Source organism: Phyllopteryx taeniolatus, chromosome 1 (assembly GCF_024500385.1).
Source record: "Phyllopteryx taeniolatus isolate TA_2022b chromosome 1, UOR_Ptae_1.2, whole genome shotgun sequence".
Lineage (NCBI taxonomy): Eukaryota > Metazoa > Chordata > Actinopteri > Syngnathiformes > Syngnathidae > Phyllopteryx > Phyllopteryx taeniolatus.
The window spans coordinates 27480862-27505641 of NC_084502.1; the positions used below are offsets into that span (position 1 = coordinate 27480862).

The window sequence follows — 24780 nt, forward strand, 5'->3', positions numbered from 1 at the left end:
TGTAAAAAAGGAATTTGGTAACAAAAAAAAAATCATTGCTTGCAATATCTCAACGTTATTTTATTTTATTTTTTTACATATGATAATTTGGGGCGGCACGGTGGGGGACTAGTTAGAGCGTCAGCCTCACAGTTCTGAGGACCCGGGTTCAATCCCCGACCCTGCCTGTGTGGAGTTTGCATGTTCTCCCCGTGCCTGCGTGGGTTTTCTCCGAGCACTCCGGTTTCCTCCCACATCCCAAAAACATGCGTTAATTGAAGACTCTAAATTGCCCATAGGTGTGAGTGCGAATGGTTGTTTGTTTGTATGTGCCCTGCGATTGGCTGGCAACCAGTTCAGGGTGTACCCCGCCTCCTGCCCGATGATAGCCGGGATAGGCTCCAGCATGCCCGCGACCCTAGTGAGGAGAAGCGGCTCAGAAAATGGATGGATGGATGGATGATGATTTGACATTTTGGTACAGATTTTAGCAAGAATCATGGAAGTTGACGCAAATTATTTCCTTTCATGGGCCAACTAAATGATATGGCAGGTCGGATGTTCCGGGCCTCAGATTTGACACCTATGGTATACACTGAGGCCGTTGCTGATCAAATAGTTGTAATGTTGAGAACCTTGAAACTGCACTTGCTATAAATGCGTGTATTCTTTTAATGGGACAGTGGTAACAGTGATAAAAATGCCGCTCGAACAGCTGTCTTTGTTCCCACCAATTTACACAGGTTCCCACAGAATAAGCAACCGTTGGTTGGTCTTTGACTGTCACCATTCTCGGAAAATAAATAAAGAGTAAAACAGACCCATGCAGTATATACTATGCTTGGAAAATGAACAAAATCTAAGGGTTAATAAACTTCACTCTGTGTTGTCCAATTGCAAGCCAGAGAGAGAGAGACAGCGAGAGAGAGAGAGAGAGAGAGGGGAAGAGAGAGAGAGAGAGAGAGAGAGCGAGTCTCCTGCTTTCTTTATCGCTCATCTTGTCCCACCGATGCACTGCCTTTCTGGCACCACAGTTGGCTCCATCAGTTTCCAGTGCGGCTGCAGTGACACATTGAAACATCTTCTGTGATCAGAAAAGCTGGTGTATCTTCTCTACGCACAAGGCGCACACCACGGGATTTCCAAGAGTTGTGCTGCATTGCGCGCGCGCTTCCCCGATTTGGATTTCGACAGCACCGATTTAGTGGAGCTGGATTTAAATGCGCGTCTGTCTGGACCGGCACAAGGGAGTTTAAAGGGTCGAGGGTAAGAATATTCTGGTATTAACCAGGACGCAGTGCATGCCGTCATTTTCTGCGCTCTTCCTCTTCTTTACTGCTGTCAAAGTGATGTATTTGCATGTGACTATTTAATAGCCTTTTAAATCGGCAAACGGAACATTTTTCTCGAAGGCTTTAAGGCTTCGTTTGAACACTTTGGTCCGAACACAGTTGCGGTTGCGCTCGATGCGTCCAAGAAACGGCGCATCGGCCGAATGATTGAATGACGGCGCAGTGGAGGAGACTCGATGGTCACGTGGGCGCGTACATTTTTTTGGTTTTTGTGTTTGTGCGTCTCCACGAGCGTCATGTTCTGTTTGAACTGGGCCAACGCAACAGCGCGTTCACTTTTATAAATATTTCAATTTTAAATATTTGCATTGGAGGAGAGAGACTGAAACATATCAATGACATCCTCCTTAAGTGTGTCATCAAAATGCAGGCTGGCATCCCATAGTCTGCACGCACGCTCTTTGCCAAGCAACCACAAGATGGTGGTGTGTGAGAAGAGGGGTGATTTTTTTTTTCGGGGGGGTGCAGGAGGGAGGATGATCTCCTCTGGCACCTTTTAAAGTTTTAAGTTGTTCGAATATTGGAGTGCAGCCTCTTATCACCATTTATTTATTATACTGATTATAATGTCTCACGGGTAAATTCAACCTACACTATATTTTGTGTTGCACACCACACACATAGAACCACATCATACACGTGCAAAAATGCAAGGAGAATCCGAGTGCAAAAAGTGGTTCACCTCTTGAGTTAGCATTGATGCCTTGCTCAAGGGCACCTTGACAGTAGCCTGCAAGAAGCATAGCATCTCTCTAACAGCTGGTCGCCATTCTTTTTTTTCTTTACATTTTGTCCACAGCAGAACTTGAACCCGCCAATCCCATGGCTCAAGTCCTTACAGATAAGATGTACCACCTTCAAGGGAAATCTCATACATGAACCGATACCTGTCCGTCGTGTTTTAGTCGCTTGTAGGACCTGCAGAGGCCCAGACATGACATAGGGGTAGGGAGCAGTGCAATATACATATAATATGCACACAAAATGCTAATTTTTGTCCACAAAATACAAAATTTAAACAGAGAAATAGATACAACGTGCGCACAAAATACTTATTTGTCGATTTAATCATGTACATGAATATCTTGGATGTGTGAATAAGCAAATGGAGTGCACCTTTGCAAGAAACTATAATACGCAATGTTTTCAGGTCATACCTCTGCCGGTACATTCTTATAAATACAGGTCTTACATAGTACTCAAATGCGGTTCTTTGGCATTCTTAGTAGTGGTTATGGGTGCTAAATAGTAACTAAAAGTGGTTCCCCTATGCATACCGGCCCCAGAACTAAGTACAACCTTTATGTTTTCGGGCTCTATTTTCCTGACGAGCGGAAATCCGGCCCGGCGCATGGCATAACTCTGCGAGGGAGCAGGTTAGACCGGCTTGTCGTAATGTCGAAGATGTGCGCAGCCGGCGTATTTAACCAAAGGGGCTGTCTGCACCGGTGGGCTTAAAGGCAGTCGACTTTATTTGCCGCCAATCAAAGCAGCTTAATTCATTCATTCCCGTTAAGTGAGGCACAATGACAGTCTCACATGCATGGAGAGAGCGGTTTGTGCATCTCAGGAGCATTGTCACTTGGCAGGTGTGCTTAAAAGACAATGTGATCAAATACAGGATCACCTGGCGATAATTGTAGGTGGCTTAAATATGTCCGCGAACCTCAAGTATCTATCCCCACCCATGAAGGATCGTTCGCGCATGTGCCTTTCCTTCCCCTATGGCTGCGTACTGGCCAGTGGGGTAATTTAAAGAGGTTGGGGGGGGGGGGGCGGGGGGGGGGGGGGGGGGTAATGATAATGATGATGTATTCAATGAAATGCTTTCTACAATGATTCAGAGAGTTCAATGTCCATTGTTCACATATTTATGAATGAAATATGTCAGATCCACCCGACATATCCGTGGAGCTCGTGTATCGTTTGCCCACTCTGCGAGAAGGTGGGCTAGACCCGGTTTTGGTACTTTTGTGGACCTGCGTACCCCCAGCGCACGGTCCTGCGCTGGTGTGGGCAACACAGGCCTCTCCTATCAAAATAGGTTATGATATACCCTTTAAAAGCGGCTCAATTAGTCTCACATGGTGACGGTCATATATGCTGTAGAGGACTCAGTGACACGTGTGAGCACTGAACGTTAGCGGTATATGCATCCATCCATTTTCTGAGCCGCTTATCCCCACAAGGGTCGCGGGCGTCCTGGAGCCTATCCCAGCTATCATCGGGCAGGAGGCGGGGTACACCCTGAACTGGTTGCCAGCCAATCGCAGCGTTAGCGGTATACCCTTATTAAATACAGAATGAGCTGGTGACTGGTGGCTGGCAACTGAAATGTATCCATGGACTTCACAAATTTATATCCTCTATGATGATCGACCAAAGTGTCACATGGCAGAAGCCAAAGGACACATCCCCGCTGCGCCGACACTGCCCAACTTGACGCTGACAGGTCTGCCAAATAGGCATAGCGAGCCTTGCGCTGGCGCAACTATCTCGATGCACACCATTGGCACTCTGTTGCCCAGTCCACGAATACATAGCGCTTAGAGTGTAAAGCAACTTGGCTTTCAATTCTTTATGTAAATACCTCTTGGTAATAATCATTCCTTGCAGTGCCAAGCTTTTCAGAAGGTCTTTTTTTGTTTCCAATCAAATGATTAGCATTTGTTAGTGGTTGAGATCAGGAGGATTCTCTATTCAAACACTCAATAAGCACGAGAACAAAGCAATGTGTCGACTTCCAACATGGCGGCGCATGACGTCACAGGAAAAATTGTGCACCTTTCGCCCCGTCCTCTACCTTAGTGACTCCCAACCGTTGTTGAGCACATATTTTACTGTCGAAAAATCTCACGGCACACCACCAAACAAAGATGTGCCAAAAGTAGATACATCAGTCAATTATACACTTTCTGCCATATAATAGAAGAGCAGTTATTTGTTCCGTCTAGCTCTATATGCCACTGGCATAGATACAGTAGATGAACAAAGATACATTATTTGTTATGAATAAATAATATCCTGACCAATGAAGTGGAATTTGATATTTTTCCGCAGCACACCAGAAGAGCTCTCACGGCACACTAATGTGCCACGACACACTGGTTGGGAATCACTGCTCTACCTCTGCCTTGCCGTTTCTAGAAAAGGTACGGCAGATTTGTCAGTGGCGGATGGTGAGTTTGGGACCTGGGCCTTCCATGACCTAATCTGCCTCTTAATAAGACCATGACATTGCAAAAATAATGTACAAAAATGCTACAAATGTACAACCCCAATTCCAATGAAGTTGGGACATATTAAACTTAAATAAAAACAGAATACAATGATTTGCAAATCATCTTCGACCTATATTTAATTGAATACACTACAAAGACAAGATATTTAATGTTCAAACTGATAAACTTTTTTGTTTTTAGCAAATAATCATTAACTTAGAATTTTATGGATGCAACACGTTCCAAAAAAGCTGGGACAGGGTCATGTTTACCACTGTGTTACATTACCTTTTCTTTTAACAACATTCAATAGACGTTTGGGAACTGAGGACACTAATGGTTGAAGCTTTGTAGGTGGAATTCTTTCCCATTCTTGCTTGATGTACAGCTTCAGCTGTTCAACAGTCCGGGGTCTCTGTTGTCGTATTTTATGCTTCATAATGCGCCACACATTTTCAATGGGAGACAGGTGTGGACTGCAGGCACCTGTGGCAACAGGTGGGTGCCATAATTGGCCTGTTCACCTGTGGGATTTTCCAAACAAGTGTTTGATGAGCATTCCTCAACTTTCTCAGTCTTTTTTTCTACCTGTCCCAGCTTTTTTGGAACGTGTTGCAGCCATAAAATTCTAAGTTAATGATTATTTACTAGTTTGAACATTGACAATGTAAACAGTGAATAATTATTTCCTAAAAACAATAAGGTTTATCAGTTTGAACATTAAATATCTTGTCTTTGTAGTGTATTCGATTAAATATAGGTTGAACATGATTTGCAAATCATTGTATTCCGTTTTTATTTATGTTTAACACAACGTCCCAACGGCGGCACGGTGGTCGACTGGTTAGAGCGTCAGCCTCACAGTTCTGAGGTGCGGGGTTCAATCCCCGTCCCCGCCTGTGTGGAGTTTGCATGTTCTCCCCGTGCCTGCGTGGGTTTTCTCCGGGCACTCCGGTTTCCTCCCACATCCCAAAAACATGCATTAATTGGAGACTCTAAATTGCCCGTAGGCATGACTGTGAGTGTGAATGGTTGTTTGTTTCTATGTGCCCTGCGATTGGCTGGCAACCAGTTCAGGGTGTACCCCGCCTCCTGCCCGATGACAGCTGGGATAGGCTCCAGCACGCCCGCGACCCTAGTGAGGAGAAGCGGCTCAGAAAATGGATGGATGGATGGACAACGTCCCAACTTCATTGGAATTGGGGTTGTATAACTGTGTGTGGCATTATACAAGAGACAGAGGCATTCCCCATATTTGAGGATGAATTCTATTATTACTATAGCAAGAAACACAGTTACCTTTATCTTCCTATACATCACCTGAAAACAACTCCAAATCTCTATAGTCATTGTAGTGTATAAACTACAATATATCAGTTCACAATCAATATTTATCTCATAACATGACAAAAAAACGTCAAAACATTAAGTAAAATACATCATACTTATCTGAGGTGCTGATAGAGATGCAGCAGATCTCCCTTTTTTTCTCGTTTGTCTCTGTAATCTACCTCGTACATGCTGCTGTGAAAGTGTCCGAAAATCCTTTTCTGGGTTGAAAACAAGCCTGACAGTAATATATTGGTTGAACTAGCCCCACAAAGTCATTTGGCCTTGACAGTGAATTTTTAATCATGTCCAAAATCCTTCTCTTAAGTAAATGAATTCTGATGCACATACAGAGGCTGAAATAAGTATTTAACGCGTCACCATTTTTCTCAAATATATTTCCCAAGGTGCTACTGACATGAAAATTTCACGTTGGGAGCAACCCAAGTATTCCATACATACATACAAAGAAAGTAGAACAAATAAACTCAGAAATGAAGTTGTGTGTAATCATGTAAAATGGCACAGGGGGAAAGTATTGAACACACTAACTGGTATTTATTTAATACTTTGTACAAAAGCCTTTGTTTGCAATGATAGGTTCAAGACAGCTCCTGTATGGAGAAACTAGTCACATGCATTGCTCTGGTGTGCTTTTGGCCCATTCCTCCACACAAGCAGTCTTCAAATCTTCAAGGTTCCGTGGGCTTCTTTTATGAACCTTGAGTTTCAGTTCTTTCCATAGATTTGATTGGATTCAAGGTGCTTGGTTAGGCCATTCTTGCAGCTTTTTTTCCCCTTTGAAACCAATTGAGAGTTTCCTTGGCAGTATTTTTGGATCATGATCCTGATGAAATGTCCACCCTCGTTTCATTTTCATCATCCTCGTAGATGGCAGCAGATTTTTGTCAAGAACGTCTCGGTACATTTCCCCATTCATCCTTACTTCAGTAATGTGAAGTTTACCAGTACCATTTGCTGAAAATCAGCCCCACACTATCATGTTCCCACTTCCGAACTTCATTGTTTGCATGGTGTTTTTAGGGTGATGTGCAGTGCCATTTCTCCTCCAAACGTGGTGTGCATTATGGCATCCAAAGAGTTAAATTTTGTTCTCATCTGACCAGATTATATCCTGCCAGTATTTAACTGGCTTGTCCAAATGTTGTTCAACAAACTGTAAACAAGCTTTGACATGCTTTTTTTCAGTAATGGGGTCTTGCGTGATGAGCCTGCATACAGGCCATGGCGGCGGAGTACATTACTCACTGTTTCCTTGTGACAACAGTACCTGCTAATTCCAGGTCTTTTTTAAGATCTCCACAGGTGGTCCTTGGCTCTTGGACAACTCTTCTGATTATTCTTTGCACTCACTGTCAGCGAGGAAATCCTGATTGAGGCAAATTTATGGTGGTAGTATTTGCTTTCCTCTTATGTATTATGGCCCCAACCGTGCTCACTGGAACGTTCAGAAGCTTAGATATGCGCCTGTAATCAATGCCATTGTTAGGTTTTGCAGCACTTAGTTTGCAATGGTCTTAAGAAAGCACTTTGCTCTTACCCATCATGAGATTTGTCTTGACTCACTTTTTTTCTCAATAAATTGTCAAACATGCATACCACATTTCTTATTAAAGCATAAAAACAATACAATACTCTACCTTGCCTTTCATAATAGGTGAACGAGGTCTTGAGTGATATCATCCACAATTGCGGCTCAAACTCTTAAGTTTTGTGGAACGCTGCTCGGGATTTGGTGTCCTGTGGAAAAAATATCGCTTTGGTCCCCATCATATCAGTGCCACAAACTGAAAATACTATTTTCTTGGGAATCGGCATCACTTTTCTCTCCCAGAAAGGAAGTGTCCGCTATAATTAAGAACATTTGGTGCGGTCATGATGTTTGTTTGCTTTTAGTTACTTTACTGATTACTTGAATTCAAAAGTAATGTGTTAGAAAAAAAGTAACTTTTTAGTTACTTTCAGCAGCTGTCAAGTGGCAGGAATATCACTTATCCACGGTACAAAAAAAAGCATTAACTTAACCGTACCCATTACTTGGTAGTGACTGAATTTCCAGTTTAAGTATGCCAATCCCTCCTCAGTCGTCAGCGTCCATTGTTTGCGCCGGTGGCCGCTTGATTACATGTGAGTTGACTATGTGCGGAAAACGTGCAACACGTCATGTGACGTCATTGCCCCAGACGGCTCCGTTTATAAATGTTTCGCCTTTTTTCGATATTGTAGTTAGTCGTTGTGTGCATGTTAGTTATGGATAGTTGAGAATATAGTGTGTTTCGCCTGTTTTATTAGTCATGACTAAAACAAAGGCTGAAAATTGGTCTACACTTATGGCATGCACCGTGACTGAATCAAATGTCTTGGTTATTGACTTGCCTCATGTTCCCAAGCACTGTAGTTTGTTATTGATAAATATCTGTTGTATAAACATAAATAGCATATTATTATTCAAAAGCATGTTAACCTCTGTCTTTTTTTGAACAAAAAAGTAACTATTGGCAGATAAATCAAACTAACTGTAATCTGACTACTCTAATATAAAAAGTAGATTAGATATCACTGGACCACATTTTTTGTTACCGGCATCACTGGCAATCACTTTATCAGACTGCAATAAAAAATTCTAAATGATTGAACACCATATTTTAACACCCCATCTCTCAGAATTGACACCAACAAAACATCCATCCATCCATCCATTTTCTGAGCCGCTTCTCCTCACTAGGGTCGTGGGCAAGCTGGAGCCTATCCCAGCTATCATCGGGCAGGAGGCGGGGTACACCCTGAACTGGTTGCCAGCCAATCGCAGGGCACATACAAACAAACAACCATTCGCACTCACATTCACTCCTACGGGCAATTTAGAGTCGTCAATTAACCTAGCGTGCATGTTTTGGGGATGTGGGAGGAAACCTGAGTGCCCGGAGAAAACCCACGCAGGCACGGGGAGAACATGCAAACTCCACACAGGCGGGGCCGGGGATTGAACCCGGGTCCTCAGAATTGTGAGGCAGACGCTCTAACCAGTCGGCCACCGTGCCGCCGCCACCAAAACAATTATATAAAAAACTATAAAATCCATCCATCCATTTTCCATACCGCTTATCCTCACTAGGGTCGTGGGCATGCTGGAGCCTATCCCATCTATCTTCGGACGAGAGGCGGGGTACGCCCTGAACTGGTCGCCAGCCATCCATCCATCCATCCATTTACTGAGCCGCTTCTCCTCACTAGGGTCGCGGGCGTGCTGGAGCCTATCCCAGCTATCATCGGGCAGGAGGCGGGGTAAACCCTGAACTGGTTGGCAGCCAATCGCAGGGCACACATAAACAAACAACAATTTGCGCACACATTCACACCTACGGGCAATTTAGAGTCCTCAATTGAACCCCGCACCTCAGAACTGTGAGGCAGGCTATCCAGTCCAAAAAATAAAATGAAAGCTAAATATTTTACTCTGTCTGGATATAATTTTCTTTGTATTTCCACTGATAATAATAACAATATAACACACATATGTGTCACATAATTATAATGCTCTTTCTCAGCATCAAAACCAATGCTATTTCAACAATGTTAAATTGTTTAAAAATGGTTAAACAAACAAACAAAGAGACCATATCTAACAGCCTCAAAGACATACGGTGAGATTCATGGCCTGTGAGGCACCGACATTTGAGTCTGATTTATATTTACATTTATGAGCCAAACACAGTGCCGTGGCAGCCTAACGGGTAAAAATAAATAAATAAATGAATAAAATCTGGCCATAAGGAGCGTTGCATCACCAGCGATTTAAAGAGAGCGAATCAGCCATCCCAATTTTTTACTTACTCGATAGACATACTGTAATAGGCTGCGGTTCAAAACTGCAGCCCAGCTGAGCCAGCATTACCTACATCAGCAAACAGGTGAAAAACAGCAGCATGGGGAAAAAAAATACAACACAATGATAACGATGCAGAGATGCATAAATGGCACCAGCAACACATTTCTACAGTGGAATTAAAATCAGGTTTTTGATATTTCTGCATAACACATGAACAATTGTGAATCAGTTTAACATGGAAAGTAGATTTTTAAAAATGACAATGAATAAGTCTTGGCTCATAACAATTAGCAGAGGTTATTATTCGTACATTCGACGGTAAAATACAAAATATGAAAAGAATATGAATACTTAATAGACAATTCAGATGGATCGTTCAAGAAACGTTCCTTACTACAGTGCACATTCTGTCACGTTTCAAAATCGTATATGAATTGGATTGGACCCAAGAGCAGATTGAGGCGGAGGGAGTAAATTTAGTGCTTAAATGTAATGCTTTATTGTGGGTTGGCTCAGGGTGAGGATATCCAAGGCAAGGTGCTGGACCATCAGGACAAGGAAAAAAACAATAACCTATCACAGATCCGGAGATGATGGAATGTGTACATTTAAATGACTTGTTCATTTACTGTATATACTTGTGTACTTAATTGCTTAAAAATTATATTTACAATAATGTATCTTTGTTCATCTATTTATGCCAGTGAGGCATAGTGACAGACAGAACAAATGAATGGTCTTCTATTCGATGGCAAGAAGTACATACAGTAATTAATGTATCCACTTTTTGTGACATTTTTGTTTGTTGGTGTGCCGTGAGATTTTTCAATTGTAAAATATGTTCCTTGGCTCCATAAAGGTTGGAAATCACTGCTCCAGTCAAATTATGTATTCTAATCAGTCAGGTCAAACCAACATTACATGACAGAAATAATGGGTGCTAACTTACTCTAATTAAATTACTTTATTTTTAATTAAATTACTTCACCCACACCGAAACTTTAGAGCATGAGTCGACAGAACGGCAGCATGTTTCCAAGCGTTCGTTGTACCACTAGCTTGCTAGGCTACATAATGTTTTGTTGCCCGCTTGCGAGCAGTATCGTATTCAAAGTACGTGAACATACCTCAAGCAAGCCTTAAACGAACGTCCTCTCCTGTCCTGAACACCGGTGACCACCAACACACGATTTCCCCCATTTTCCAGAAAAAAACTGCAAAATAAAAATGAAAAAGTAAAATCAAATAAAAGAAGCACAAAAGCAAATAGGTCAAGCTCAGTTTGTGTTAAAAGTTAACCTGGTGCGAAGAAAATCTCCTCTTCAGATAAAGACAGTTGTGGATTTTATAAGCAATTTACATAACAGTTTAAGTAAAAATAATTATTGGATTTACAAATAAAACTAAATGCCAAGGCATTTATCCCACATGGCAGGAATTCAGAAACAAATCATAACAGCAAGTTGTGATTATACCTCATTATTGAAACCAAAGTCAATTTCTGTGAAACATTCTCAAAGAAATATTGGCAGGAATATCAACCATAGCAACACTATGTTTGTCAAGCAGCAAAGCACACTTTCTTGGCATCGTATTGCTTAGTCAGGAACAAGAAGTGTTGTAAACAGCAGCTGGTCTCAATTTTTTAAACGAGAGAATTCAGTTTAATGCATCTTATTGTATATCCACCCATGTTTTTTTCTATTGGTTTTTAAGCAATACCAAAAGATAAATGTGTACACACTCTAAACTTTCTATATACATAAATAATCTCATGCATAAATAAAACAGCCTGTATCGAGCGTGTACTAGCTGCATCTTTGACTCCTGACTGTTTTCTAATATCGTATAGGAAATAAGCAGAGGTGGGAGTAAGTCACATATGTGCAAGTCTCAAGTCATAACCTTCAAGTCTCAAGCAAGTCCCAAGTCACTGCGGGAAAGAAATTAAGCAAGTCAAGACGAGTCGCCACTAAAGTTCAAGAAAGTCGAGTCAAGTCATTACTTGGTTTAAGCAAGTTGCAAGTCAAGTCATACAATCTTGCTCCAATCACAACATATATTGGAGTGGTAATAAAATGGTTTTTTTCACAAATCATAACACTAAAAAATGATTTCCACTTTATAAAAGTGAAACGAACACCAAGATTATGAGTGATTGAATTAATTGCACTGAATTGTTTTAAAGTTGTATTTCAAACTCAATTTAACTCAGCTTTACTTCTGAACAAACTATGCTGTTTACTTTGTGGTGACAGCCTTCTAACCCCCATAGTTCTTAAAAGAACACCATTAAACAAAACCCATATATTAAAAAAAACCAAAAACCTTTTCACCTTTAATGTGACACAGAACCTGTCCAAATAATTAGAAAAAAAATTGAAATCGTTTCAGGAGAAGTAAAAATAAACAACATGCTTACTGTATATGTGGACATGCTCTTATAACTAGGGTGGCTGGGTTTAGAATTAATCTAATTTAGAACCACTGACTTTGGACAATTGACAATTTTCATTAGATTAAAGGTTTTGTTTCATATGCTGTGGTCTCGATTTTAAAAATACTGCAGACAGCTTTATCACGGAGCCGACACAACAGATGACATTTTAATATTGACACTTCAATGAACATATTCAGTATTATGAAAATTCTATTCACACATAGCTACTCACAATTTGTAGTGTACTTACTAATAGTAGAATGCACTTCTGTCAACGACTATTTTGTCAGTGTGATCGTAATGCAAGGTGATCCAATACAACAGACCGCACAACACTGCGGTTCGCCGCGAGTTGGCGACCTATTACCGTAATGCCTAGTATGAACAAAATTAGGGGCGGCTGGCTTGACTGCTACTTTACGAGTGGAGGCTGGCTTGACCGCAGTCGCACAACACACCTGTCATCTTCTAGCGCTGACTCTCTCTTCATGCGCGCAAACATCGCTGCACTTTTTTTTTTTAATCTCTGCAACTGACCGCCAACAACGCAGCTTCACTTTTTCTGCATTCAGCAGTTAGCATTCTGTTTTTGATGCTACTTTCTGCTCTGCTCTCGCCACATTAGTTAATGAGAGAGAGAGTTTTGCGTGCCTATGAACCGAAATTAAGGTTCCGAAAATTATCATAAACCGTCCCACCCCTACTTATGTTACTTAGCTGTACTAAAACGTTCACAATCACATCATATTTTTTTATGCGAGAGTTGCAAGCCTTGCAGGTTGCCATCCTCTTTTTGCAGACTTCATCGAAAACATAATCCTTGAAAGCAAATTGTATTATCTTTAGGAGCTCCTTCCATCGTTCATGCAGGTGGCTCCGTCACACAGTGCAGACTGTGTTGCCCGGTTGGCGCAAATGACCCCTCCAAATCATTTCTTTCTTAAAAAAAAAAAGGCAAACTCTCTTAGTTAAAATGCTGATTTCCAACTCTAAACGAGATGACTTGTCAAGTTATGTTCAAGTCAAAGTCAAGTCTCGTGGCTACCATGTCTAAAGTCAAGTCATTCTTCAGTATTTGGCAAGCAAGTCGTAAGTCATAAAACTGGCAACTTAAGTCGACTTGAGTCAAGTCAATTGACTCGAGTCCTCCCATCTCTGTAAATATGTCTGTGAAGTCATTACACCTAAAAGGTGAAATGTCATGCGAACCAAGGTGTCTAGCCTGACCCCTGAAAACAATGTAGCAGCTTTTTGGGGGCCTGGAAAAAGCACAAACAGTTTCATTGAAGTCCATTACCTATGAGCTATGAGTGAGTAGTGTTCAGCAGGGCTTTTCAAATGGTCTCAACCTGGAGCAACATTTTCCCATGCTCATTAAGTCACTAAGCATTGTTAACAAAGTCAACCAAGCTGACGAAATTGTCAAAAATAGTCTTTGTCATCCTTTTAAAACACAAATAAATCATACATAACTACACTCAGAGTGCATTTCAGAGCACCTGCTTAAGGAAGAGGAAAGGAACAGTAAATCTAAAGGTTGCACAAAGTAACTAAGACCACCTCCAGCATAATGTGTCTGAATTAAGCACAAACTGAGAAGGAAAATGACAAATGCACGTCAAATAAATATTAAATAAATATTAAGATCACAAAATTAGACGTTCCACTTAAATCTCTCTATTGAGCCCAAACTGAGGAGGAACATGACTGAACTGCATTGGAAAAGTGCATCATTTTTTTTAAAAACAACACACATTAAAAACTTTCCTATATCACACAACCTTTTCAACCTCAGTGTATAAAAAGCCACATTTTAAAAACCTCTGGTCTTATTACCCTTTGCCATCGCGAACATCAGCACACGTTTTTTTTTTTAAATTGCTGTATGTGAAACATCGAGAGCAGGTTCATGTCCCAAAAGTGGGTCGCAACCCATCAGTTTAGCATGACTACTGTATAGTGTACCTTGAGGGACTTAGGTTGCCGCTTATACTAGCCCTGATTGTGGAGCACCACATGTTTACTGATGGAAACGAGGATAAAGAATATATCCCTGTGAGTATTGTTATATTACCTGTCTACATGTATTGCTCCACCGTTTGTATTCAAATATCCGTTATTTGAAGCGTGATAAAACCGCCAGATAGATGCTAGTTGTTAGTCCATCTATGGTGTTTAGCATTAAGATAAGCGGATTTTCCTCAGGCAAAGCTATGCGGTTGTTTTAAAATACACATTATGTGATTTTCTTTGTTTTCTGTTTAGTTTGACAGTAAACTTAACTGGGAATGGCATTAAACAACATTTTTTGAAGAATGCTTATTTATCCATTTAAGGCCATTGAGAACAGATTCTCATTTGCAATGGCGACCTGTGCACAGACAGCAGAATAAAACAAAGAAAAATAAATGTAAATACAAATATATATAAAAAGAACTGTATAAATGTGAGCTACAGTAGTTAAATATTTACATAATCCATTACATTTCACCATAGCACATGATGAATAAAATGTTTATAACAGGCTAAAAACAGGAATTGTTCACTATCTGCCAAACCTTGTTTTGAAGTGTGTTGTGTTAAATTTACGACCACAATACAGCGCACGTATCGCAAATGTTTGCTTGTACGTCAAAGCAAGAAATCTGGCTTGTATCCCGAAAAACTTGGGTCACTTGTATATCAAGGCGCCACTGTATGTCTTTTGAAGCCTGTCCTGGAATTTTTCCGACACACCTTGCATATAGTAGTATATCGTGACGTGGATATGTGAATAATTGTTAGCAGCTGTAGTTCAAAGTGTCAGTCATTTTACAGATAAGACCTGAGTCTCAGGCTGGATCATGTTGTGATTGGAATGCAAATGAGAATGCACTCCTTCATTGGTATTCACAAGAGTTAGCCGTGATAATCAGTAGGAGTGAGAACAATGTAGGGCATCCTTGTTCATGGAGATTGGCAGCGGTGGCGGAGTGCACCCCTCACATTCAGCCCCCTCACTCACCATAAAGAACAATGTATCGTTATGTAAATACACACAAATAATGTACACAGTCGGTTCATGAAAAAAAAAATAATAATAAACGTTTACAAGCCTTAAACCTCGCTTGAACGATGAGCAACAATTGAAACTGAGGAAAGTGTTGCCGCATTGTTTGATGTTTTTGTGCTACCGTGTGAAGTGCCCGCAGATGTGGCCGCTATTATCCCTCTGTATAGTGATTAATGTCATCATTACATAATCACTCACATCAGTACCAAATGATGGAAACCCTGTGGCTGTACTCAAAATGCTTAAGGAAAAAAGATCTATTACTGTAAATATAGGGGGGTAAAAAATTCAAATCAAGCTGTCTTACACTTCAAGTTGTATTTACCAATAAAATAAGAAGTATGCATACAGGTAGGTCACATATTGTATGTAATCTTCTTTCTTGAAATGCTTTTAAACGTCACGATGTTTACAGCCACAATGTCTTGTAACAGTGACTGATTCAGAATGCTACACCGGTTTGTAATAAGTACCATGTCATCGATCGTTGCCCTGGTGACTCCAAATTACTTACTTCAAAAGGCTCTATTATACTTCTGGATATCTCTTGTGCTGCCAGTGCCTTGTATGGCAGCAGTCGCCCATTGGTGTATGAATGTATGTGTGAATGAGTGGTTGTGAGGCTTTGTAAAGCACTTTTGCCACTGTGATAGTGTAGATAAAGCACTATATACAGTAAGTGCAGTCCGTGTACCATTGTGTACACTGTATTATTTTACTGTAATATCTATAGTCGATTCATACTTTTTGTATTGCTCTACCAGGTTTAGGGGAACATGGGCCCTAGACAGCAAAAAATAGGGTGTCAAGATTATAAATGGATAGTTCAGTGTTCTTTTATATATATATTGGCATATAACCAAAACATCTTGTGAGGCTGCAGTGGAATGGACCTCAGACCAGGTACTACAAGAAATGAGTTAATTCAATACTCGGCGAATGCATTGTCCATAACGGTGTAGGAGACAAAGGTTTGCCATGTAAGTTTCAGGACAATCTCCAGACATCATATTCCATCAAGCTGAGTTAAAGCATGTTGAACCCTTTAGCCCCTGATGGTGCTGTGGCTTTGTTCTTGCCTGCACACTGCTTTAAATCCCACTGGGAGGCTTTCACAAGTGGAGCGTTTTGTCTGCCCATTAATGGTCTGCAGGGTTTTAGTTTAAAAAAAAAAAGCTTTAACCCACACCCACACGGTCAGTATGCCGTGTACAGATTGACTTGGCGTCTGTCAAAAATAGACCAGCTGCATATTTTTAGTGCAGAAGGGGAGGCTTCTGGGATTTTTTTGGAAAGGCATCATGCCCCTTCCTGTAGAATCAAAGTAATTGTTTCGATTGCGCATGGTCAGTTCCGGTGACCGATCTGATGCCAGATCCAGAATGACTAACCCAAATGAATGGCTCTGTTATCCTGGGTTCTTTCTCAGATTTAGATCACGTTTGAAAAGGTACAGGCTTGTCCTTAAATGAACTTTGATGTTAAGTATGGTGTCCTGACTACTTATGCAATGTCCTGAACTGACCTTGAAGACCACAAGTGAAGCATTTCATTAAGAAGTCGACGGTGTTTGGTGTGTGTGTGTGTGTGTGTGTGTGTGCGCGCGCGTGTGCGTGCGTGCGTGCACATGGGCTTGGTGGCATTGTTTTTAACATTTTCTTTGATGTATAAAATAATAACAGCCAATTAAAAAATAAAATACAATATTTAATATTTAATAATCATAATTTGAAATATAAAAATGAAAATCCTAATTTGGAAATATCCTGTATATGGGAGTAAACTCATGTAATTATTTGATTTCAAAATTACATTTTTGTTTCCCCAAATATATTAGTGTATTTGAACGGCTAAATGAGAGTTACTAACTTCGTTCACTTTGTAGGTTTCCCCTTTATGAAGTTCTGTCCGTTTACTTGCATTACTTTATGAGTGGATCTGCCACATCAAATATGGTGGACGCCCTGCACAGCAAAAAGTTAAACCATTACGTGGCCCTGTCTTCGCTAACATGTTCACAAACATATTTTTAATGGTTTAGTTTACCATTTAAGTCTTCATATTTTCTATCATTTTTATATCTTATCAATTCAGTGCATAGCTAACATGAATATTAGTTCGTATTTGACCAGCTATTGGTGAGTTAAATTGTGAAGTTAGCATAGCTTACCTATGTCTGCAGTGACGCATAAAGTTCTCTCATTTTTGAGCTTCATGTTGCCATTCTCGTTTTCCTGATTTGTTCCAAAACATAATCCTTGAATATTGAATTGAAATGTAATCATTTTAGGATCTCGCTGCATGATGGGTGTTTCATGAGGTGGCCTCATAGCGTAGTGGTGGGTTGCCAGGTTAGCAGCATGCATGACTAAAGAAAGTAATTTTCAAAAACAAGGGTCACACTCTTGGATATTATCTATTTTCATGTGTAGCAATATAAACTGGAAATTAGCGTTTCCATTTTCATCCATCCATTTTCTGAGCCGCTTCTGCTCACTAGGGTCGTGGGTGTGCTGGAGCCTATCCCAGCTATCATCGGGCAGAAGGCGGGGTACACCCTGAACTGGTTGCCAGCCAATCACAGGGCACATACAAACAAACAACCATTCGCACACATATTCACACCTACCGGCAATTTAGAGTTGTCAATTGACCTACCATGCATGTTTTTGGGATGTGGGAGGAAACCGGAGTGCCCGGAGAAAACCCACGCAGGCACTGGGAGAACATATTATTAGTTTTAATTAATCACAGTATATTAAGGGCTTATTTTATTCCCCCTATTTTGAGGTGCCCCCTGAAGCCAGAGCGCCCTTAGCAGTCACCTATCTTGCTGATGGGTGAGCCGTCCCTGTGTGTGCGTGTGTGAGTTTAGGGATTGTTACTTACTTTTTTTTTCTTTTTTTAAATGAAGGAAGCAAGAATACCATCCATGTGTATGTGATAAGATGCCCAGGTTGCCTGGTCAAATGTGTTTAGTTTCCTTTTTGACACATTCTCCAGTGGTGAGCACTACTGGTATTTTATCACAAGTTGTTAGATTTGTGTGAGATATGTAATACATGTTTGTTTGTTAGCATTTGGCATGGTTACAACTAAAACTAATGTCATTCATGTTTTTCCTGTTTATTTCAGGCTCCCATCAAGCTGGAGCTACGACAATTGTGTCTAAGATCTCCTTTTCCTGATGTTCGGACCTGAGAAACTCAGGATGGGAAATTCTGAGCAAGCCATGTTGTTTTGCGAGGCCGCTGTCTCCCAGCTTTTAGCCTGAGGAAAGAAGGAGACAAAGGGGCGGTGAGGAACCCGAGTGTGGACCTAAACCACTACAGACTTGGCTCAACACAGCAGGAGCATGTCTGCTTACAGAGGTTCTTCATGGATGTGTTCCACCATGGCTTTCCTGCTGCTCTGGATGGGATTCATGTCCATCTGTGCAGTCACAATCCAGGGTCAACAGTACCCTGTGGTCACCACCAACTATGGAAAGTTGCGAGGAGTGAAAGTGACATTACCCAATGAGATCCTGGGACCAGTGGAACAGTATTTGGGGATCCCATATGCATTGGCCCCAACAGGTGAACGGCGGTTTCAGGCCCCGGAGCCCCCAATGTCCTGGCCGGGCATCAGGAATGCTACTCAGTTTGCTCCCGTTTGTCCTCAGTTTTTGGAAGATCGCTTCCTGCACAATGATATGCTCCCTGTGTGGTTCACAGCCAACTTGGATACACTGGTAACCTATGTGCAAGAGCAGAGCGAAGACTGCCTTTATCTGAATGTCTATGTACCCACTGAGGACGGTAGGTAGAATTTTTGTGGGTGGATTTTCTTTTCATGCTTGTATAAATTAATTTCACTTTACTGAGGCAAAATGGTGGAACATTTGCTTCCGCTACGCAGGAATGATGAACAGCAGACAGTTGTGCCTGGAGTGTGTAGCGTATATGGGTTAAATAAAAAATAATATTAATTTAGGAGAAAAGAATAAGCCAGAAGCGAGGCCTGCGTGACTTCCGGTTTAGCGTAATTTTTAAGTTTAATCGTTAAAATCAAACTAACATGTCTCGAAAAGGGGCACAAGGTCACTTTTTATGTGGATAAAATTTAGGGAAAGTGAGGTGAAACCTTTTTCTCAGTCCATAATCTGAAGGTTGCTACCCTTTATGAAATTTTGAGTTCTAAATGACAAGTTTACTTAAACTCAGAACACACACAAAATATGACCAAGAGTGGAATTTTATAGTATATTTAATGACATCTACAAGGGATCTAGAGGGAAACACACAAAGGGCACAGCAACTGTTCGGGAGGCTTAGCAGCGGGGTTCCACGGAGGCTAGGGAGCCAGATCTCCATCCCCACGGCCCGCGGTTACCGAGCCGTGTGCCCGAACAAAGAAAGGGCAAAGGGGGGAGGGGTAGCAGAAACCAGCCCGTGGCTGGCGAGCTGCCAGACAGAACACTTAAGAAGTCAGAGGAGAGAAAAAAAACACTGAGAGCCAGAAGGCGGAAGTTAAGCGTTAAATACCCTAGAGGCGGGGCGTGGGCAAGAGGGATTGATGACTTGGAGAAGACCACACCCATCAGCTTGAATATAGACTACAAATTTGATAAAATGGGTTTAAAATCATATATTAATATAAAATAACCTCAACTTGGTACTCTCTTTACTCAGAGGTCAAGCATATCAGACTGACTGTTTATACTTTAGTTTTGGCAAATCAACTGCTTATGGTACAAATCACATTTCATGCTGCTTGGAGTCAAATCAAGACAAACAATTGTCAAAACCTCACGCTTGCACTTGTAAAGTTGACACACTGACACAGACAGAAAGGCATGCATTTGTAAAATTTCTGCAGAGTTCGTGAAATATCAAAACAGACATTTATCCTTGGTTAAACATCAAATGAGGGTCCGCCCGGTTTTACTTTGCAATTCCTCTCGACGCCTGCGGGTATCGCCTTGTCCCAGCAATTGTCCCTGTTCCCAGACAGGTGGTCCGGTGGAAACATCTGGCCTTTGATGCTTGGGAGTTCAGACTTCGAGTGTAGACGTTAATTAGTTTAGGGTCCACGAGGAGTCTCCTTGGGGACAGTCTCACAGCAGGGCCGCTTGAAAGAATGCATTTTATCAAGGTGGGTGGGGGGGGGGGGGGGGGGGGTTCTGTCCACTTGGTCAGATTCACTACAAGTGTTTAAGTTCTTAATGAAATTATATTAAATTAGAGTTCAACTCAATACAACAAGAACCAATTTTTGGAGCCTCGTCTCATGACGCAAGGTGCAGGAGCAACAGTGTGCTGGAGGCGCAAAAATACTGGGCAGAGTTTCCTCTCCACCCAGTCCCGTTAATCTTACAATGTTTGAGATAGGATTCAATGGTTTATTAAGACTAATTTACCAACTTCTCCACAAGCAACTACAACCTAAATGTGCTGTTATCCAATTGTTATCATCTATGACCACAGATCACTAATTCTCTGGTTTGAATTCAGTCACCTTTGTTGGCTGATGTAGCTGCAGGTGTGCTCCGCATAACTTCATGTGGGTGGAAGTTGGCGAGCTGGCAGTTCTGGGAGGGCCTGAGATGATTTGTAAAAAGAAGGAAGCCTGTGTGGTCGTCATATTGGACTGCTCTGAAATATACAGATCTATAATTGTTTCAGGTTTTTGCTACTATTGTGTCAGGGAGCTGGTCGAAGCAATGTTTTTAAGATCAGCAGGGAATGACATGTCCATCCTTAGTATATACTGTACAGTAAGTGCTCCCTTCACTGCACATCATCTTTTTTTCCCCCAACCCACCCTGAGATTTGGCCTTTTGTAATAGCCTCTCAATCAAGGATCAGGGTGGGAGCTCTTTTTTTGTGGACTGACTGATAAGTGACATACATTCTTGATTTGAGTGGAGATTTGAAAGCTAAAGTCCATCTTACAGCCAGTGCCAGTGGCAATGCTAAAATAACTGCTATCACAGGCTGTCACAATAAAAGGCAAAAAGAAAAACCCAAGAAAAAACAAAACACATGCGTGAAGTTATTCCTTTAGGCTGGATTGCAATATAGTTCTATAGTCCCCAATTCTTAATTTGCGTCTGTATCCCTGTATTGCACATGTCAAATGACCCATATTCAGAAAACCACGCATGCAGACATTCAAAATGCAACTGCGACAACACAGGTTGTATTAAGTAACCAATAATACATAATAAGACAAATATTAAATGTTGGATACCGTTGAGTTTACCTGGACTTACTCTTTCCCCCACTCATTTAAATGAGAGTAAACAGTAAAACACACATGAGCAAACTCATGCAGGAGCTTCTGTCTACCACGGCTCACGCCCAGACACTCACACACAGACGGCCCGACGTCACACGTCACACAGCAGGCCCCGCCTCTTAAGGGCACATGCATGAACACACTTTTTTTTAGATAAGTTTTATGCTTGCATTTTTTTGTGGTTTCCAATGTTTATAATGTGTTTAAAATGTGTGTTTAAATTTTAACATTAAATATAAATATTTTGCTCTGGCTTGCCACTTCACAAACAGCGTCATGTTCCAGCCGTGCTCATGAATTATTCAAAGAAAGCTCCTGAACCAAAATTTAAAAAAAAAAGAATTCAGGTGTTGAAGCAAGCTGGTCTTTCCATTAAAAAACAACCACCCTTCTTGCACTTTATGGGATAGAGATAAAACCCAGCAGGATCACCAGGTGAGCAAGTGACCACTTTGTGTGATAGATTGCTGTTCTGCCTTTTTTCTTTTTTTTGTAGATAACCAACACATTAAGCAATTAGGTCATTTCTTCGGGTGTAATGTCAATGGGTCCACTTTTCATTTTGATTTTAAGTGCTCATTCTCAAACTCATGGCAGTTACTTCTGACTACATATATGCGAGTTGAGAAAATGGATGGATGGATGAATTTGTTGAATTTCTCCCAAATAGTTTCATTTCTTATCAGTTTCTTTTTAATAACTGACATTCCTATGTATGGCCTTCATGTTCCATGTTCTAAAAGCCATCCTCTGTGTTGAAACGACTTTTGGGATGTAGTGGACCAGATGAATCCTCCCGACAATGTTAAGGTCACAAATTTGAGGGTCAGACTGAGGACCAGCCAAGTGTACATATGAATACAGCTGGTAACTCTGTTGATATTGTAATTATAGTGATATTGCTGGACCATAAAATGACAACAGACATACTAAATTGACAAAACTATTGTGACTAGAGGAAGCAGAAGAAAATACTGTATATGTAGAAGAATCTAGTCAGTGTTCCATCCAGCCCTGCCTCTGATTGATTAATTAATAGATTATACCGTGGTGCCCAAGACTTTTGATTATTGTCTTGGACATAAAGGACTTACTTAATTTTAATATTTTTCGCAGAACTCATAATACCAATTTCTATTAATAGTGAAATAAGTCTGCGCATGTAAACATGGGCACTGGCAGGGCTTGTTGCTCTTCATAAGGGCAATCAACTTGCAGGCTTGGCGTGCAGCTACGACAGTTGTAACCTTTAAACATTGGAGAAATCAAACAAGAAAGGAGAAAAAAAAGTTCATTTCTCGTTTTAGTTTCACATTTAAGAATGCAAGGGAAAAAGAAATCAGGCAGTTTTAAACTGCACATGACTGCTCTCCCCATGCACGGCACAGTAAACTCAAACTCAATTTGTGTCTATAAATGTAATTGCACTTTCAAATAAAATCACAATTACATGTTTCCAAATTATACACGTTTTCTTGCATTTTTTTTTTATTCTTTCATGTTTTTCCTCAACACTAGGAGTGAACTATCACAGAAAAGGTGCAGATTTCAACAGTAATGATGGTGGCAGTGATCAAGGTATTTTTCTTTTATATTTTTGCCCTCCAAAATAAAAGCCTAACTCCATTGCATGGCGGAAAACCCCTTTCCTACTTAAAGTTGTTTTTCACGCTTAACTTCAAGACAACAACATCGCAGTAAACATCACATCTGACCTGTTTCTGCTGAATAAAATATCAACTAAAAACAGCAGCTTTGCATGTTATTTTGCAATGTCAGATGAAAAAAGAAAAAAGAATAAAGCTCATTTTCTAACCCAGCTCCACCCTGCATGATGATAATACAAAATACAGAGGTGGTTTTGTTTTTGTATTGTTGGGGGATATTTTTTAGTTAAAGGGGAACTTCTTCAGTCGGGAGATGGGCAAGTGCCCAGAAAAACGCTGACATTTCTGAATCACATTATTATGGACAGTTGTTCATTTTTCTCTTTCTTTCTTTTTCTTTCTTTCTTTCTTTCTTTCTTTCTTTCTTTCTTTCTTTCTTTCTTTCTTTCTTTCTTTCTTTCTTTCTTTCTTTCTTTCTTTCTTTCCAATCCTCACTGCGCATTCTTCCGCATGGGTTGGCACTAGCAAGGGAAGCTCTGCAGGTTGTGTGTCAACCGAGAGACTGCCTTTGAGGAGTTGTATACCAGTCATTCAACTTGGCTCGTTTTTTAATTTTTATTATACATTTTTTTTTTACTTTTGTCATTTTAAACACTTCATCTCGGAAGCCATATTTGAATCTCATGTCCCAAAGCCTACATTTTATGCACCACCATATGGACAAAAGTATCGGGGCATCTTGTCATTACACCTACCTTCAGGAAATAAGGGTGCCCTTATTATACACACAAGGGTAGTGGTTCTCATTCTTTTTACACCAAGTACCACCTAAAAGAATAATTAGCTTCCTAAGTATCACCATAATGACCAACATGCAAATACAGTAGCAGTAAGGTGTTCATCAAAAATGAGAACGAGGTTTTATTTTTAATTGAATGGTTATTGTGGACTATAATCATAAAAATAAGCACACGACCAGTGTACTTTTCCTGGGAAAGTAATTAGACTACAGTTGTTACTTCAATCTAACAATAGTTACTTTTGCATCATCAATGTCTCTCACCAAACAATAATTTGTCGCTAGTGAATAAAGCAAAGAGCAGTCCAAGTGTACAGTGCTATTTAACCAAGACCTCTCTTTTTTCCCCACGAATAGAAGAAAGCGATTGAGAAGTGATTGTTGATTCTACAATGCCCAGTGACGGTGCAGTACCATAAAAGTGCAAAGAAATGAGTAAAAAGCATATTTGATTGTGGTTACTCTTTTCTTTATAATACAGTTTTACTGGTGTATTAAACACGCCATGCGTTGTGGATTAATTATTCATACCGAGTGCTCGATCATGCATCGGTCATGGAGGGTGTCATGGTCTGTGTTTTGGTTTGGGTTGTGTTTAGTTTTGTTCAATGTTTTCCTGTGTTCCATGTTTGTCGTGTGCTCATTAGGTTGTTGTGTCCACCTGTTCTCGTCTACTTTGTCGACCAATCAGCTCTCTCTAGCCACTCGTCTTGTCCAGGTGTTCCTCGTTGTCTCGTCAATTTGTTTGTATTTAGTTCCCTGGTTTCTTTCAGTTCTCGTCGGTTCATTGTCGTTGTCACATGTCTTGCCATGTCATAGTCGCCAGTTGTTTTTGTCATAGTCGCCAGTTGTTTTTGTCATAGTCGCCT

The 24780-nt window shown here is 40.8% G+C and overlaps 1 protein-coding gene across 2 annotated transcripts in view; it reads left to right on the forward strand.

Moving 5' to 3' along the window:
* The first annotated feature begins 953 nt into the window (after positions 1–953).
* The window catches only part of nlgn4xa (neuroligin 4 X-linked a), a 90868-nt gene continuing 67041 nt past the window's right edge, over positions 954–24780 (forward strand). The window contains exons 1-3 of one of the 2 annotated variants that reach the window (XM_061785045.1): positions 954–1245; positions 18359–19023; positions 23024–23083. In XM_061785045.1, the coding sequence (XP_061641029.1) occupies positions 18579–19023; positions 23024–23083 (505 nt within the window). In that variant the 5' untranslated portion in view covers positions 954–1245; positions 18359–18578. The remainder of the gene's footprint in view (positions 1246–18358; positions 19024–23023; positions 23084–24780) is intronic. The other variant, XM_061785054.1, reaches the window with a different exon arrangement.